Source organism: Chlorocebus sabaeus, chromosome 25 (assembly GCF_047675955.1).
Source record: "Chlorocebus sabaeus isolate Y175 chromosome 25, mChlSab1.0.hap1, whole genome shotgun sequence".
In the NCBI taxonomy this organism is placed as follows: Eukaryota; Metazoa; Chordata; class Mammalia; order Primates; family Cercopithecidae; genus Chlorocebus; species Chlorocebus sabaeus.
This window is the reverse complement of record NC_132928.1, coordinates 53,076,030-53,092,027: the sequence shown is the minus strand read 5'-3', so window position 1 is coordinate 53,092,027 and position 15,998 is coordinate 53,076,030. Positions and strand designations below refer to the sequence as shown.

The window sequence follows — 15,998 nt, the reverse complement described above, 5'->3', positions numbered from 1 at the left end:
ATGTATAGTTGTCTAGCTGTAGCTTAAGCCAAGCAACTAGCAGAATTTTTAGGGCATAAATAAAAAAGAAAACTAAGAATGGAGATATGGGTTGGGTAGGAAGATTATACTAATGAGATATATGACCTGTTGACTGAGGTCATGAGGGCTCTATTAGTTTCTTAGGGCCGCTGTAACAAAGCCCCACAAACTGGGGGACTTAAACCACAGAAATGTATTGTCTCACAGGTCTGGAGCTATAAGTCCAAGATCAGCAGGTTTGGTTCTTTCTGAGGGCTGTGAAGGAGATTCTGTCCCAAGTTCCTCTCCTAGCTTTTAGTAGTCTCAGGCATTCCTTGGCTTGGAGCTGACATTCATTCTGTGTCTCCACATAATCTTCCCTCTATGTGATTCTATCCCTGTGTCCAAATTTCCTTTTAGAAGGGCATAGTCATATTAGATTAGGGCCCACTCTAATGACTTCATCTTAACTTGATTATCTGCAGAGACCCTATTTCCAAATAAGGCAACCTTCACAGGTATTCAGGGTTAGGACTCCAACATCTTATGGGGGACACATTTAACTCATAACAATAGTTACCCCAGTAGGTGCATTCAAAAAGTATAAGAAAATTAAAAAGAGGATATACAGATACATAGATCATTTGTATTAAGATAATCATTGAAATAATGAGAATGTATTTAATCTTCAAGACTGTGACAATTCAGAATTTGAAGGATGGTTCAGTTTAGTATTCTGCTTAATATAAGAACTTATCTCTTTAATATATCTGCCAAATAACCCATTAGCTGCTGGTTAAATATTTCTAGTGTTAGGGATGTCATTTCTTAACAACTATAATTTGGTAAGGCTGTCTATACTGAGGCAATATATGCATGTGTATAATTTTGCTCATTGGCCCCAGTTTTTTTCCTCTGGAGCTGCACAGAGTGAGGCTCTTACATGAAATCAACTTTCAAATATTTAAACAATTCTAAGATTGCCCCCACCCCTAGCATCTAGACTAAATGTGCACCGTTTCTTCTACTGTTCTTCCCATGGCATGGTTGCCAGATTTTCCTCCCTTTTAGTATACCTCTTCCGGGCATGTCTTCCAAAGTTGTAATGTACTTAAGGAAGCATAGCACTGATCCAGGACAGATCTATTCGTGGCAGTACACAGTGTCTGTGCCTAGGATTGCAGCCTAAGAGTCTATACGTTTTCCCCGAGGAGAGCCATGGAACACTGTTGGCAACTGAAAGCTATAGGCATTTTCCTCCCATTGATTGGTGTTAAACCCAGAGTTTCTAATGCTGTATTTTAGTAATTGTTTACGTATGTGTGTGCTTAAGTGTAGATTTTACATCAGAAACCTTTAGATTTTACTTTCTGAGTTTACTCTCATAATTATAACTTTTTTGAGGCCAATTTAACAGTCATGTCATTTGCAAATTCGACAAACTTACATCGTATGAATTCTTGCAAGACATTGATTAAATTACTGAATTTAATATGGGCAAATACAGATATCAGGTCTAGGTATATAAAAACTATTTTGGGGGCAGTCCCAGGATTTAGTGTGAGTTATTATAAATCTATAATTATAGGCTGGGCGCGGTGGCTCAAGCCTGTAATCCCAACACTTTGGGAGGCCGAGACAGGCAGATCACGAGGTCAGGAGATCGAGACCATCCTGCCTAACCCGGTGAAACCCCGTCTCTACTAAAAAATACAAAAAACTAGCCAGGTGAGGTGGCGGGCACTTGTAGTCCCAGCTACTCGGGAGGCTGAGGCAGGAGAATGGCGTAAACCCGGGAGGCGGAGCTTGCAGTGAGCTGAGATCCGGCCACTGCACTCCAGCCTAGGGGACAGAGTGAGACTCTGTCTCAAAAAATAATAAAAAATAAATAAATCTATAATTATACACATTTTCCACCCTCCTTATAAAGATCTCATGAGAGATTTATCCAACGTCCTGTTGAATCAAGGATACACTCTCCAAAACAGTGTCTTGCTCTAGAAAATTCAACAAAATAATCAAAACAACAACAATAAAATGTGATTAGTTTTGCATGATTCTTTCTTCCTGGTGAGCTCATGATAGTTCCAGTAATTACTTCTTCCTTGTCTAAGTAGTAAAAATTTGTTAATTTAATAATACCTTGAAAATATTTCTGGGAATTGACATTGAGCTAACTAATTTATAGTTTCCAAATCTCTCCTGTTTCCTGTATCAGGAGTTGAAATGTCTTTCAGTCTTTAGCCTCCTTGCATCACTCTATTATCTGCAAAGATTGGAATTGTATGTTGTATAAACAGCAAAACAGGTCTTTTTGGGGTCTTATGAGTAACTCCTATGATTCTGGAGACTATTCGTTCAAAAACAGTTCTCGCACTATTTCTTCAGTCAGCTATCACTTGTAATTTCTCTTTGTTACATTGTTCTTTTGCTTAAATATATCTTTCCTGACCTACCATGAGAATGAATATCAAATATTGAAAACACAGTTGGAATAATGTCTCTGAATCAGTCAAGGTATAGTTGCAAAAAACAGAAACCACTGTAGCTATTTTAACCAAAAACGGATTAAATACAGGAATTTAATTGCTTCCAAAATCTCTGTAAGAGCTAGAGTAGTAGAATTTAGGCTGGATATCTATAACTATCTCTCAGAGTAAAATTATGGAACTGGTCTGCAAGTGGAGCTGCTATACCTGCCACAGAAAGGGAGGTGGGAATTCTGAAGCTTCCATTAGAACTGTCAGTTTCAGGGACACGCTGGCCAGCAGCTGTCTGGAGATCAAGAAACCGCTGATGCCATCGCTAAGTCATGCTGTGCCTATATAGAGCCACACCAGCAAAGAGGGTTTGCCCCATAGCTTGTCTCGGAAGACCCACATTGCTCATGGCTGGATGCCAGAACACTATTGCCCAGCCATTGCAGGCAAAGTCAATGAAGGCAGTGAGAAGCAAGGTGATCATCTCACAGTCACCTTTTAGCTCTAACATGAAGAGCTACTGATGGTAGACTGTAAATCTCCTCCAAATCCCTGGGTGCAAAGGAGCTGGAGAAATTTAAAATTTAGCTTCTCTGTCCTCCAGAACAGTGAGACAGACTAGAAGGAAGGTGGAATAATTACGTGCTGACTAATGCACAAGATCTACCACAAACTTCTACAGTGTCTTATTAATGTTTGATTATCTAAGCATATTTTTCACTCTGTCCTTTGTTCTTTCATGTAATTTTGTACACACTTCTATTATAGTGCCTTTCACATTGTATTTTAATTATTTGTTCACATAATTGTCTTGCTCATTGACTGAGCTCCTTGAAAACAAGAGCCATGTCTTCTGTATCTTTTCATTGCCAGGGTCTAGCACAGTGACTTGCAGATAATAAGGGAAACCAATTTAAGGTTAGAAGAAAGAATGCATGCTTTGGAATTAGAGGAATCCAGGTTTAAAACTTTCCTCCAAAACTTACAATCTATGTGATCTTGGGGAAGACACTTTACTTCTGAAAACCTTAATTTCTTTTCTGTAAAATGAAGTAATTGTGCTAACCTCATAAAGTTGTTATGAGATTTACAGGAGAAAATATATACAAAGCATGTGGCATACAGTTGGCACTGAATTAATTATGATCACTATTACTGGTAGTAGTAAATAAATGGTACCAGGTAAATAAATTATTGAGTGGATTTCCACTTTAATAGTTATTCATCTTGGTAGCAAGGCAGATTTCTAAGAGTTCAGATTGTTTTTCTTTTCCCTTCTGTATCAGTATATTCTATTTTTATCAATGCTCTGAAACAAATACATTTTAAAATTTATCATTCTTTGTGTTTTTTCATGCTTATGTTGGTTCAAGTCTTTATTTTTTTGCTCTATTTTTAACCATTTTATGCTATTACTCCTTCCAAAATCTACACGTGTTCTCTTAAAATTTTAGCTTCCCAGAGAGTTCTCTTTTAATACCTGGTTCTTTTTGATGCTTTATATCTCCTTTCTGTTTTATTGGGACAATCTAGGATTAAATTGATTTTTAAGGTTTCTATCCTTCCACCTCCAAAGGGCCATTTTCCCCTTGAGAGTCCTAGGCATTAAATCATTTCCTTTTTGGAAATCTAATTTACTAAAGCTTGAAATTTTAGTGTTATCAGCCTGGGCTGTTGTAAATACTAAAAATATAGAGATTTATTTCAATAAGGAAATTTACTCACTCAACATCACCAGCTAGTTATTTCTTATTAGTGAGAATTAAAATCAAACTACTACATCTCTTTGTTGTTTCTTGAAATTTTTGAGAGTCAAGAAAAGTATTTATTGGAGGTGCTGTTGCTATTAGCAGTAGCAGCCTTCAGGCAGGGGTCATCTCACGTGAGGTTGGGGTTAATCACTGTATCCCTCTTCTGTGACCATTTTGGAGCTTGCCTTTGGGAGGTTTCAGAATCACTAATGGAAGTTCCACACTACTCTGTGTCTTACCAGGCCAATGGTAGTTTGTGCACAGGAGAGTTTCATTTCTACTTTATTGTTGTTGAAAGGTTCCCATCATGGAGTGACTTTAGGGCTTGAATGGAAGTGTGCTTTCTTCCTTTCTGCACTGTGGGATTGCCTGCATTCTGTTGCTCCTTTTAAGCAAAGTATACCTGCTCCTTAGACATAAGCCACGATTAGCTCTCTGCCAAGTCTTGGAGATAACACTTGCTTTCCTACATTATGACATTTGAACTTTGTTTCTGGCTAAGTAGATATTTGAAGCCATAGGTATTGGTATTCATAATAAAATGTATTGAATGTTTATGTGTGACACTATAAAGTGTCACATTTGTGAAGATGTTATCCATTTTTTACCTGCCGATAACTGTATGAGGTGGGTTTCATGTAGTTATTTTCATTAGTTACTATAACTCTATATTTATGTATTAGTTACTATATTTTCATATAGTTATTTTTATTATTCCCATCTTACAGTTGAGGAAGCTGAGATACATTGATGGTAGGTGCCTTGCCAATGCCACATAGCCACTGAGTGGAGGAGGTGAGCCTAGAGACTAAGTTCTTCTGGCCTGAGAGCCTGTGCTCTGGACACACTGGCTCCCTCTTGACCGTTTTCTCTCAAGTTCTCCTGGGGACCTCTTTCACTACACTTTTTTTTGTGTGCTTTATATTTTGTCTTTCTAAGTATCTGTACATGATGAGTTATCTATTTTTATCCTACCCTTCTAAATAAATTTTACTATATGGCTCTCTTGATATGGTGGGTAAAATATTGCAAAAAACTGGAGTGGTGGAATACATTCTTTTCCTCCTCTTGAGTCCATAATTCTGGTCTCAGGGTTTTCTTTTTTTTAAAACAAATATTTTCCTTTGATACCATCTTTTAAAGCCAGATGTTCACTCTCTTTATGCTCCTTTATTTTTCAATGGTATTACTTTGAAGTGAAAAGAGATGTATTAGCTTTCGATTCTTGCTGTAATAAGTTATTGTAAGCAAAGTGACTTAAGATAACATGAATGTATTATACTTGTGTAGGTCAGAAGTTTAACATAAATCTCACTAGGCTAAGATCAGGATGTCAACAAGGCTGTATGCCTTTGTGAAAGTTCTAGAGGACAATGTACTGCTTTGTTTTCTCCAGTTTCTGAAGGCTGCCTGAATTCCTTGGCTTTAGGCCCCTTCCTCCTTCTTCAAAGCCTGCATTCTAGCTCTCTCTGATCTTGTTTCCCTCACTACATCTCTTTCTCTGATGACACGTAGGAAAAGTTCTTTGCTTTTAAGGACTTGTATGATTAGATTGGGTCCACTGGGATAATCCAGAATAATCTCCTTGTCTCAAGGACTGTACTTTCAGTCAAATCTAAACAGTCCTTTTTGCCATGTAAGATGACATATTCCCAGCTTCCAGGGACTAGGACACGGACATCCTTGAGGGCATTATTCTGACTACCTTAAAGTGTTATGACACTAGACTTTGAGTCCTTTCAATCTCTGATTATTTCTTTTATTTCAACCTCAAGTTCTTACAACACAAATATTTCTAGAGAAAATTCCATTTTGCTTCTGGTAGTATTCATTTCTACATGAGTTAGCAAACATTAGTTAATATTTTGTGTATAATGTCTTGTCAGGTTTTCCATGTTTGAATTTCAAGAAACAAATATATTCCTGGTTGATGATGTTCTGGTGATGATACTGTCTGGTCTCGTGTGTGGCTTTCAGAAGGGAAACAATATTCACCACCATGTCTCTTCTTTCTGGGGTCATCAGCAGTTGGTTGATTGTACTGAGGGGATGGAGTGAAGGAGAGCAAGGAATGAGGGAGGAATTCTGTATTTTCTACTGGTGTCATAGAAAGAGTATTCGAAGTGGCACCACTTCAGAGAGGGACCAGGGAGGAGAAATGGGTGTGGGGAAGATTGTGAGCATTGTCTTAGAGATAAACTGAATATCCGCAGTCCACATAATGCTGTGGGCATGAATGAGCTCATACTACCATTAACAGTCAAATTACATTAGCTCAATGTGTAACTATAAAATCTTATCCTCATACAGTGTACCTTTTTGGAGTCTCCAGAAGGGTGTGCCTTTACAATTCATGCCCACCAGTTCCGTGGCTCTCCTGCTATTTACCATTGAACACTGGCAATGGTATTTACCTTGTCTGCTGACACTCAGCATTTCCAGATGATGCTCTGCCCTATTTCTCTGGGGAAAAGCTGGCCTTAGAGAGTTGGCACCTGATGCAATCCAAGGCTGTAAAACTCTCAAGAGTCAGAATGGTGCTGACGTCCCTTAATTCTTGCCAGAAATGGAGACAGCAGCCCTTATCCTCATTAGTATTTTGTTTTGTTATTAGGACTTCAAGCAGAACTGCTTGTCTATCCTGGATTTACAAATTTTTTTTATGAAGTTTAGTTTCTTCCTAAAAAGCTCAAAATCCAGTTTGTAAGATTAGGTAGAGGACAAAATGCCAATGTGTTCCTTCTCTTGTCCTTGATTTTTAAATCTTTCCATGGACACAGGCATATATTTTCTCTGTATTTAACCAAAACTCAACCTTCTTGCAAATCTACTCATGGAAAAACAAGTCAACAGATTCACCAGCTGGAACATTATTTCAGATGCATTGAAATTCACTTTGTCTGACTTTCTTTTGTACTCAGATAGAACCACCAATTACACTGACATGCTGACTTCAAGGTTTCTGTACACAAACCAGGTAGAAATATTGAATTGCTAGGAAAAGAACAAGAATCTAATCTTAGAGGAGAGGTAGGACTAGTTACATTTATGTTGGGGAGTTACTCAAATAGTGACAGTGCTTTGAAGTTTAAGAATAGAAGGGTTCCCAATGGTGAGCATGGAGGGTAAGAAAAGAATGGACCACAAACAGAACCCTGGGAAATAACTTTTAAAAATTAGAATGGAAAAGAGGAACTCACAATGGAGACTGAGATTGTTGGTCTCTAAAGCAGGAGGAGAACCAGGAAAGAGCATTGCGATGAAAGCAAAGGAAGTAGAGAGTTTTTGGAGGGAGAAATAACTAATAATATAAAAATGCAACCAAAAGTTCCAATAAGAGAATGATTTTTTTTTTAATTTTCTGGGCAGAGAAACTTAAGTAGTCAATGACAACTTTAATGAAAGCAATTTTGATAAAGTGGTACAGATGAAAGCCAGATTATAGTGGGATTAGGAGGTACATGGAAAAAAAGTGAACGGGAGATGAAAAAATTATTCCTTTAACAAGTTTGAATTGGAAAGGAAGAAGAAAAAGGAGAGGGTGTTAGCTAGGATTTTCTCGGAAAACCTCATCTTGTGGGATCAGGGGAAAGGGAATACAAATAGGGAAGGAAGTAAATGTGTGTGTGTGTGTGTCTGTGTGTGTGTGTGTGTGTGTGTGAGAGAGAGAGAGAGAGAGAGAGAGACTCAGTGACCCAGTGATAGAGTTCATGATGAATGGGCTTGATTTTATCATCAAAGAAGGAGGTATGAGCATCTACGAAGAGTCATGAAAATAGAAAAGGTGAGGTGGAGAGGAGCAAAAGAAGAATATTGAAAATTTCAGATTACCCCGGGAGAGGAGATGGCCATAAACAATTGAAAGTATAGACAAGTGGAACTGAAAATCTTCATGAGATTGGAAAAAAAAAATAAATAAATAAATCTGAATAAGGGTGACAATGAGAATGGATGGGCAAAGGGAAGTGAGTGAAGATCATTAGAAACAGGGAGGTCAAGAATAAGACTGTGTTGGCCAGGTGCCGTGGCTCACACCTGTAATCCCAGCACTTTGGGAGGCCGAGGCAGGCGGATCATCTGGGTTGGGAGTTCGAGGCAAGCCTGACCAACATGGAGAACCCTGTCTCTACTAAAAATACAAAATTTGCCGGACATGGTGGCACACGCCTGTAATCGCAGCTACTCAGGAAGGCTGAGGCAGGAGAATCACTTGAACCTAGGAGGCGGAGGTTGCGGTGAGCTTAGATCATGCCACTGCACTCCAGCCTGGGCAACAAGAGCAAAACTCCGTGTCAAAAAAAAAAAAAAAAAAAAAAAGAGAGAGAGAATAAGACTGTGTTTTCAGTGGATGCTTCACACAAGTGTTGAAATTCCTCAGGTGATGATAGGAGGTGAAGTAAGGGGAGAGCCCAGGAATCAGGTACTGGAGCTCTTTACTCCAGAAAACAGAAACCAGAAAACAGTAACCAGAAAACAAAAAATGAAAGGAAGTGAAAGTGAAGAGTATATGGGGATGAGTAGAGTTCCGTGAACCTAAGAGCAAAAGGAATTTTACAGGAACAGAGAAAACTATGTGTTTGAGGTTGCACTGAGCAGCCTGGAGAATGCTTCCAGGGGCCCACAAGTCCCAAGGTGTGGGCCCAGTGAATGGGGTGGGGGATCAGGTCAAAGGTGATATTCCCTAGAAAGATGAGACATAGTGGGAGAGTGGATAGGGGATGGGAATGGCAGGGGACCCACCTGCATATTTTGGATAGAGAACCATATTTTACAGTAATGACAGGAAGCCTTAGGCTTAACCAAACCCAAATGTCTATGAAGCACACGTTGCTTCTATGAGGGGAATTGGTTGAAGGTCCTTAGGGGTATCTGTTTTCCTTCTGCAGGTGGCTGCCGTATCAACTGTGGAGTGCGGTCAGGCTCCTCCTTTGGTGTGGGTTTACTCTGAGTGTGGGAGGTGGGGCTGTGGGTCCCAGTCTCAAGGTGCACATCCATCTTTTATGTCTTGTTTTCTACATGCCAATTTTTGATACTGACTCAACTTCCTTCAGACAGCAGACAGCTCAGGATCTTTTACTTATTTCTGGCTTCCTTCTTGAATAATTTCTATCAATGTACAATGAGGCTTTTAAACTAACTAATAAACTACAGCACAAAGAATCACTTTTCCTACACTTTTACTTTGTTTAGTTGGGAACTAAGCAGTAGTTGCATTTAGATACTGGGATGTGGCTGGAAAGCCAGCTGTCAGGGGCATGGCAGAAGCCAGAGAGAATACACTAAGGCGGGGAGGCAAGGAAACATGGTAGACTGGAAACCCGGCAATGGCTAATCCCAAACCAGTAGGTGACAGTCATAGAATGGTGAAGCAGATGTGCACTCTCCATGGGGGCATGTCAGAACTAACAAGCCTGAGCAATGGGGCAGAACAACTTGATATGTCAGCCCCAAGGACAGCCTGTTACTGAGATAATATTTATAAAAACCAAGACATATCTGAGTCCTTCAGGGAGACATGTAAGTGAGTATCCTTATCTAGAGTGTACAGAGCATGAGGAAAGGTAGGTCCTGGCAGAAATTAAGCAGTTTAATGCAGTTTATCCCCCTTTGATACAAAGTTCTGGTCAAGGCATGCCCATTATGCATTTCACTGCATTTATGTGTGGCATTCTGCCTTCCCTTGAATATCAAGCTAATTTGAATGGCAAGTCTATCTCTTAATCATTTCTGAAGTAAGGTGCTAATCTCTAAATTTGAAAATAATGTCCATTTTTTCTCATCCTAAGCCCATGAACCGTGTTCTGGTTATATTGGTTGAGAAGCTAAGACATATATCTTCATTAGCTCCGATTAACTTTTGAAATGGTTACCTGTGTTGCAATAGAAAGAGCATTCTGCATGCAAATCAGACACACTGACTTCTGCATGTTTGCTCTCACTGGTTTAGAGGAAAGTCTGGATGGTAGTCTTTGTTTCCAGCAAAATAAGGTTTTCTTCTATCAATTCAATTAATGACTCTTTCTAGATTTTTAAAATTTATTCTCTCCCTTATACTTGATGACGTATATCTCTATCTCCAGGAAGTACAGGAGTCTAAGTAACCATACCCAGTTTGCCACAAGCATGACATAAATACTGTCATCTGGAAGGGTAATTTATGGCTGGAGAGAGGATTGGGCAAGGAAGAAAAGGAAGATGAGGAGAACCAGCTAATGAGGTTGGGGGTGGAGGAGGAGGCCCCTTGGAGGTTGCTCAAGAGAAATTAGTGGAACTGGTGGGTTGAGGGAGGATGGGAGGATGGTGTCCAAGACTGGTAGATGGCAGGCAAAGAAGCCAGTAGCACACAGATAGCCAAAATAAGCCATGCCAGGAGCAGGGAGTTTGGAGAAGTGCCTACAGAGAAGAGAGAGAAAGCTGTCAAGTTATCAACTCCCAATTTTAATTGGAACCCAAGAATAGGAACAGAGAAAGGGTGTGGCTTTTCTTCCTTGGTACCCTGAGCTGAGCCCATGCTCAGTCTCTGATTCTCTCTTCCCCCTTCTTTTCTTTTCTTCTCTTTCTTTTTCTTTTCATTTATTTTATTCTCTTTTCTCTTCCCCTCTTTATCTTCTGACCTATTGAAACATCTCCATGTTGAAGACTTACTTGATATCGTCATGACCCCCAAACCATCAATTCGTCAATAAAGGAAATTATACTTATTTCTAATAAAGGAGAAAGTAAAAGAGAATGTGACTAATGTCTCAGGAAAACCAGGCAACAACTCAGAAAACACTGTGTCTTCAGGAAAGCAGCAGGAGAACTATCCCCCTGATCATATATGACATCATCTCTTGGAGTTTGGATGATTTCTTGCAGCTGAGAGCTAGTTTTCCAAGATATTATAAGTCAATAAAAGATGGTACTTTAAAAGCCCTTTTCTCCTAAACATCTTTGGTTCTAAAGCAAGATCTTTGTGTGTGTGTGTGTGTGTGTGTCTTTCCTTTTATTCCCGTTTTTGGTTCTGTTCCAGAAAACAAATAAACAATCTTTGGGACTGCCCTTTCTCAGGTGATTTTGCCAGCACATCTTACACTTGGATGAAATAGATGGGGATCAACAGTCGGGAGGCAGAGCAAGCTACCGGGGAAGGGTCATGCTGTCCTAACATGAGCTTCTGGGCTGGTAGATTTCAGTGTCTGCAGCTTGTCTACTAGAATAGCATCAACAAAGCGTAATCTGTAAAGGAAATTTCCAACCTGTGTGGTCAGGCTGTCTGCCCAGCTGACGTTGTGATAAGAACATTCCTATCTCTGGAATGGCAGACCATGGCCACTGTGGGGAGCATCTAGTAAGTCTAAGGGGCCATTGAGCTCCGGTTTAGTTGTTCCTTCTTAAAATAACACTTCAGTGAGAATAGAAAGGTCCTGTTTGCTTATGGTAAAGTTTTAAGTTTCACCGATGCTAAGAAGCTAAAGGTCTTTGACTATATATGAGTTTAGAAAGTGACCAAATGTTTGTGTCCTTTTCTATAAGCCACAAGTCATGTGTTTTTAACAGACCTTTAATTCTGTGCATCAATGCAAACATAATATTGCCTAGTGCTTTCAAAGTCACCAATAAACATACTTGGTAAATATCATAAGGTAATAGGAGTAGGGTAGAGTTTCTATGGATTAAGGTACTAGAAAGAGAGATGTCTATATAACTGTTATTCTTTGCAGTAGTTTTATTATGCCCTTCCCTGCTTTTAACTCATCTCATTTTTTCCTCTTTTACTTTATGTTTTCTATCCTCTATTTCCCTTTTCCTTTTAAAAAATAATGCTTGAAGTAGGCATACACTGAAAAAGAGATTGAACTGGAATTCAAGGATCATGCAGTGTGATGGAAAGAATAAGAAACTGAGATTTGGAAGGCCTTCTTCACTGTGGCCTGAGAATAATTCTCAAGACAAAGAATTCATGGGATCATTAGGTTTATCTTGAAGAAATAATCTGGGTGTAAGGTGGGGAATTGAGTATGTTGTTAAATATGGAGTATTCATACAAACATTATAGTGTTTTAAAAAGTCATTATACTATTTATTGGTATGAGCATCCCAAATGTGTATTAGTGCCTTTTCTTCTGGTCTTCATGACAGGCTGGTCTCTGCCCCATGTGCCTCCAAAAGGTAATGCTGGCTGGGAATGCCTTTAGAATCTGATTAAGTCTGGCTCTGCTATTCTCTAAGTACCAATTCTTTGCTGTGACATTTTCTCATCTTGCATGCTCTCTAGGGCATACATGAGTGTGAAGGAGCTGAAGGAGGCCCTGCAGCTGAACAGTACTCACTTCCTCAACATCTACTTTGCCAGCTCAGTGCGGGAAGACCTTGCAGGTGCTGCCACCTGGCCTTGGGACAAGGACGCTGTCACTCACTTGGGTAAGTGAAATGAAGACCAAACATGGTAGGAAAAAACAAAGAAGGCTGAAAGAGGCTTGTGAAAATAAGTTTGGGGAAAAAAGAAAGACAGAGAAAAAGTAAATTTACACAATGAATTAACTGCTTTGCGCTGAGAATGGCCCTTGGTAGAGCCTGTCAAAATGTTTCAATATAGACAAGTAAGACATATTAGAGCAAGCAATGGCAAATGCTCAGGATGTTCTAGACTGAATCTATAATTTAGATGAAAATAAATTGCTGGCATAGAATAAGATCATTGTAAGTCTTGTAGAGCCCCAAGTGGGGAACTATCAAATTATCAAGAAGGTGGCTGGACTGTAAAACCTGCTTTACAGTGATCACTGTTCCAGAAGACTGGTGGGCTTCTTATATGGTGTGGACTCCTGAGGAAATCCCAGGAAATTCAAAAAGTGGGGTTTGCCTGCTCACCGGGGAAAACAGTGGATACCTTAACACCAAGTACAACTACTGAACACAAGAAAGACAATCGTTTTTACAATGTCTTATTATTATAAAGGGAAATCTTACTGAGCAAGCAATAAGAGTGATTACATCCGTTTTATAAACATATGGATAAAGAGTAATTATTGAACATAATTAGTATACATTTCCAAAAAGTCTTAGATAGCAGTCTCTAAAAATTTATTTTAAAGTAAGTTACTATAATTGAGAGTAATATTTTGTGTTGGAAAAAGAATGGTTAGACAGACTAGAAACAATTTTATGAATGATTTTTTAAAGGTACTGCAAAGTTGGTCTTCCTAGTAATCAAATAAGAAGCAGAGAGGAATAAATTAAAGTAATAGAACATAATGCTGTATATGTCAAATAGTTGGTCATAGTGAAGTCTAGAACATATTGACTTGACAATCATAGAAAATATGAACAAGTATTCAAAAGATAACCAGTGTTGTAGATTGGGTAAGGAGGAAGATGAGCAATGCATTAGCGATAGACAAAAAAAAAAAAATGTTGCTGTTCAATGCTGTTCAAGTGTGAAATAGTGATGAAAATCCACAGAGTGAATCAAGTTGAGATCCAAAAGGGTTATATATACCAGAAAATGGAGGATATATGCTAAGGTATATATACACATATCTGTATAACAAATTAAACATGTAAGAGTCCAAATTAAATGCTTTGCTAGCATGCATAGCTGGGTTTCATTGGCTCTATAGTATCTGATTCAGTTTTAGAACCCTTTTATCACTAAACTGTATTTTTAGTTCTCAGTACATCAGAAATCAGAAATTTGTGATGTTAGTGTTGGCCTGAGGCTACCAAGGCAAGAGCATTGTATGTGTTGATAACATACTGTCAGGTTCCTCAAGTAAGGACCTGATATTTCCAGGGATCCAGTATAAACCAAACAAGGCATTTAGATTTATCTACAATTACTATGAGTGAAAAACTAGGGAAAGAGAGGTTTCTGGGTGGGATGAGATGTTTTGTTGGGCCTGTCAGAAAATAAATTTGTAAGTCATAGGCTGCACTTCATGGCTATCGGTTTCAGGAAAAGTTCTAAAGTATTTTTGATACAGCTGACAGAAAGGGGCTGTAGATTTCAGTCATACATTTCCAAGATGGTCATGTAAACTGGAGACACCCCTGTGCTTTCCAGATGAAAGCTAGTGTGGGTCATTCTAGCCTTCCTGGTAGCAATGGGTGGACTAGAAAGTCATATTCCTGTAATTCATTTAATAGTGAGTACGGGTGTTTTGAGCTACACTAATCAAAAGCAACAGTAGCAGAGGGGGCATATAACACTATAAGAAAATATCTTCAACTTGGTGCACACTCCAATCACCAAGACTAACCTTTCTGGTGTATGTCTATGGAGGTCCTGACAGCAAGATTTACCCAGCAGTGGCTTCCATGAGGCACAGGTCTATCAATAGGAACTGAATCTATTTGGTTAAAAGACCTTAAAAAATTATCTTCCTGGCCATTATGGAGACAAATGATAACTTCTTGATAAGAATTGTTGGACTGGGGCATACCATTGAATGTTTTCTAACTTTATTAGAATTGGGCATTGGCAAGACTCATTCAACTATAAAAAACGGATAAAATACTTTAAAATTATTTATTTGAAGGCATCAGACTGGTTAAGGCAACAAGGATATGAGGAGTCCAATCCCAGAAAGAAGAAAAATGCATTGAAATGAGTCCTGTATATAATTCAGTCTTTTTTCTTTCAGGGAAATTGCCAAATTCTCAGTGGAAGACATAGAGGCAGAGCAGAGAGCAGCAGCCTAGAGCTTGCTTTGGTCTCAAGACAAAAATTAGAGTTCAGGTTTTCAGGGTAACCAAAACTTGAGGGACCAGGATCCTAGAGAAATGGAAATCACAAAAAGTAAGCCTGATTTTCTGCTTGTGATTTTCTTTTAAGATATTTGTTAGTTACTAAACTTACATTCTCAGAGCTACTGGGCAAGAAAACACGTAGAAAATAACTTCTAAGAGATGAAAAAGCCAAACAGTGATTTTAGGAGTCTCATAACAGAAGAGAGAAAATTGGGAGTTGAGGCCTTGTCGAGGAAAAGGGGCTCTGAGACACCCTCTGTGCAAGGGTAAACAGAAGTAGCACAGCTTATACAAAGTCTAAAATCTAGCCTGAAACACTCTTTTAAAAACATTTCAATAGTTTTTTGGAGAACAGGTGGTGTTTGGTTACATAGATAAATTTTTTAGTGGTGACTTCTGAGATGTTGGTGCACCCATCACCCAAGCAGTGTACACTGTACCAGTGTGTAGTCTTTTATTCCTCGCCCTGCTCCCACACTTCCTCCTGAGTCCCCAAAGTTCCATTGTATCATTCTTATGTCTTAAATCCTATAGTTTAGCTCCCACTTATAAGTGATAATATATGATGTTTGGTTTCCCATTCCTGAATTACTTCACTTAGAATAATGGTCTCCAACTCCATCTAGGTTGCTGCAAATGCCATTATTTTGTTCCTTTTTATGGCTGAGTAGTATTCCATGGTATATACATATACCACATTTTCTTTATCCACTCATTGATTAATGGACATTTGGGCTGGTTCCATATTTTTGCAATTGTGAATTGTGCTGCTATAAACATGTGTGTGCAAGTGTTTTTTTCCATATAGTAACTTATTTTCCTTTGGGTAGATACCCAGTAGTGGGATTGCTGGATCAAATGGTAGATCTACTTTTAGTTCTTAAGGGATCTCCATACTGTTTTTTCATAGTAGTTGTACTAGTTTACATTCCCACCTGCAGTGTGAAAGTGTTCCCTTTTCACCACATCCACATCAACATCTATTAGTTTTTGATTTTTTAAAATTATGGCCTTTCTTGCCGGAGTAATGTGGTAT

The 15,998-nt window shown here is 38.8% G+C and overlaps 1 protein-coding gene across 1 annotated transcript in view; it reads left to right on the top strand.

The window, feature by feature from the left end:
• PAPPA2 (pappalysin 2) overlaps nucleotides 1-15,998 on the top strand; it is a 302,229-nt gene that overhangs the window by 115,498 nt on the left and 170,733 nt on the right. The window contains exon 3 of the mRNA XM_037985912.2: nucleotides 12,489-12,634. Coding sequence (XP_037841840.2) covers nucleotides 12,489-12,634 — 146 coding nt within the window. The remainder of the gene's footprint in view (nucleotides 1-12,488; nucleotides 12,635-15,998) is intronic.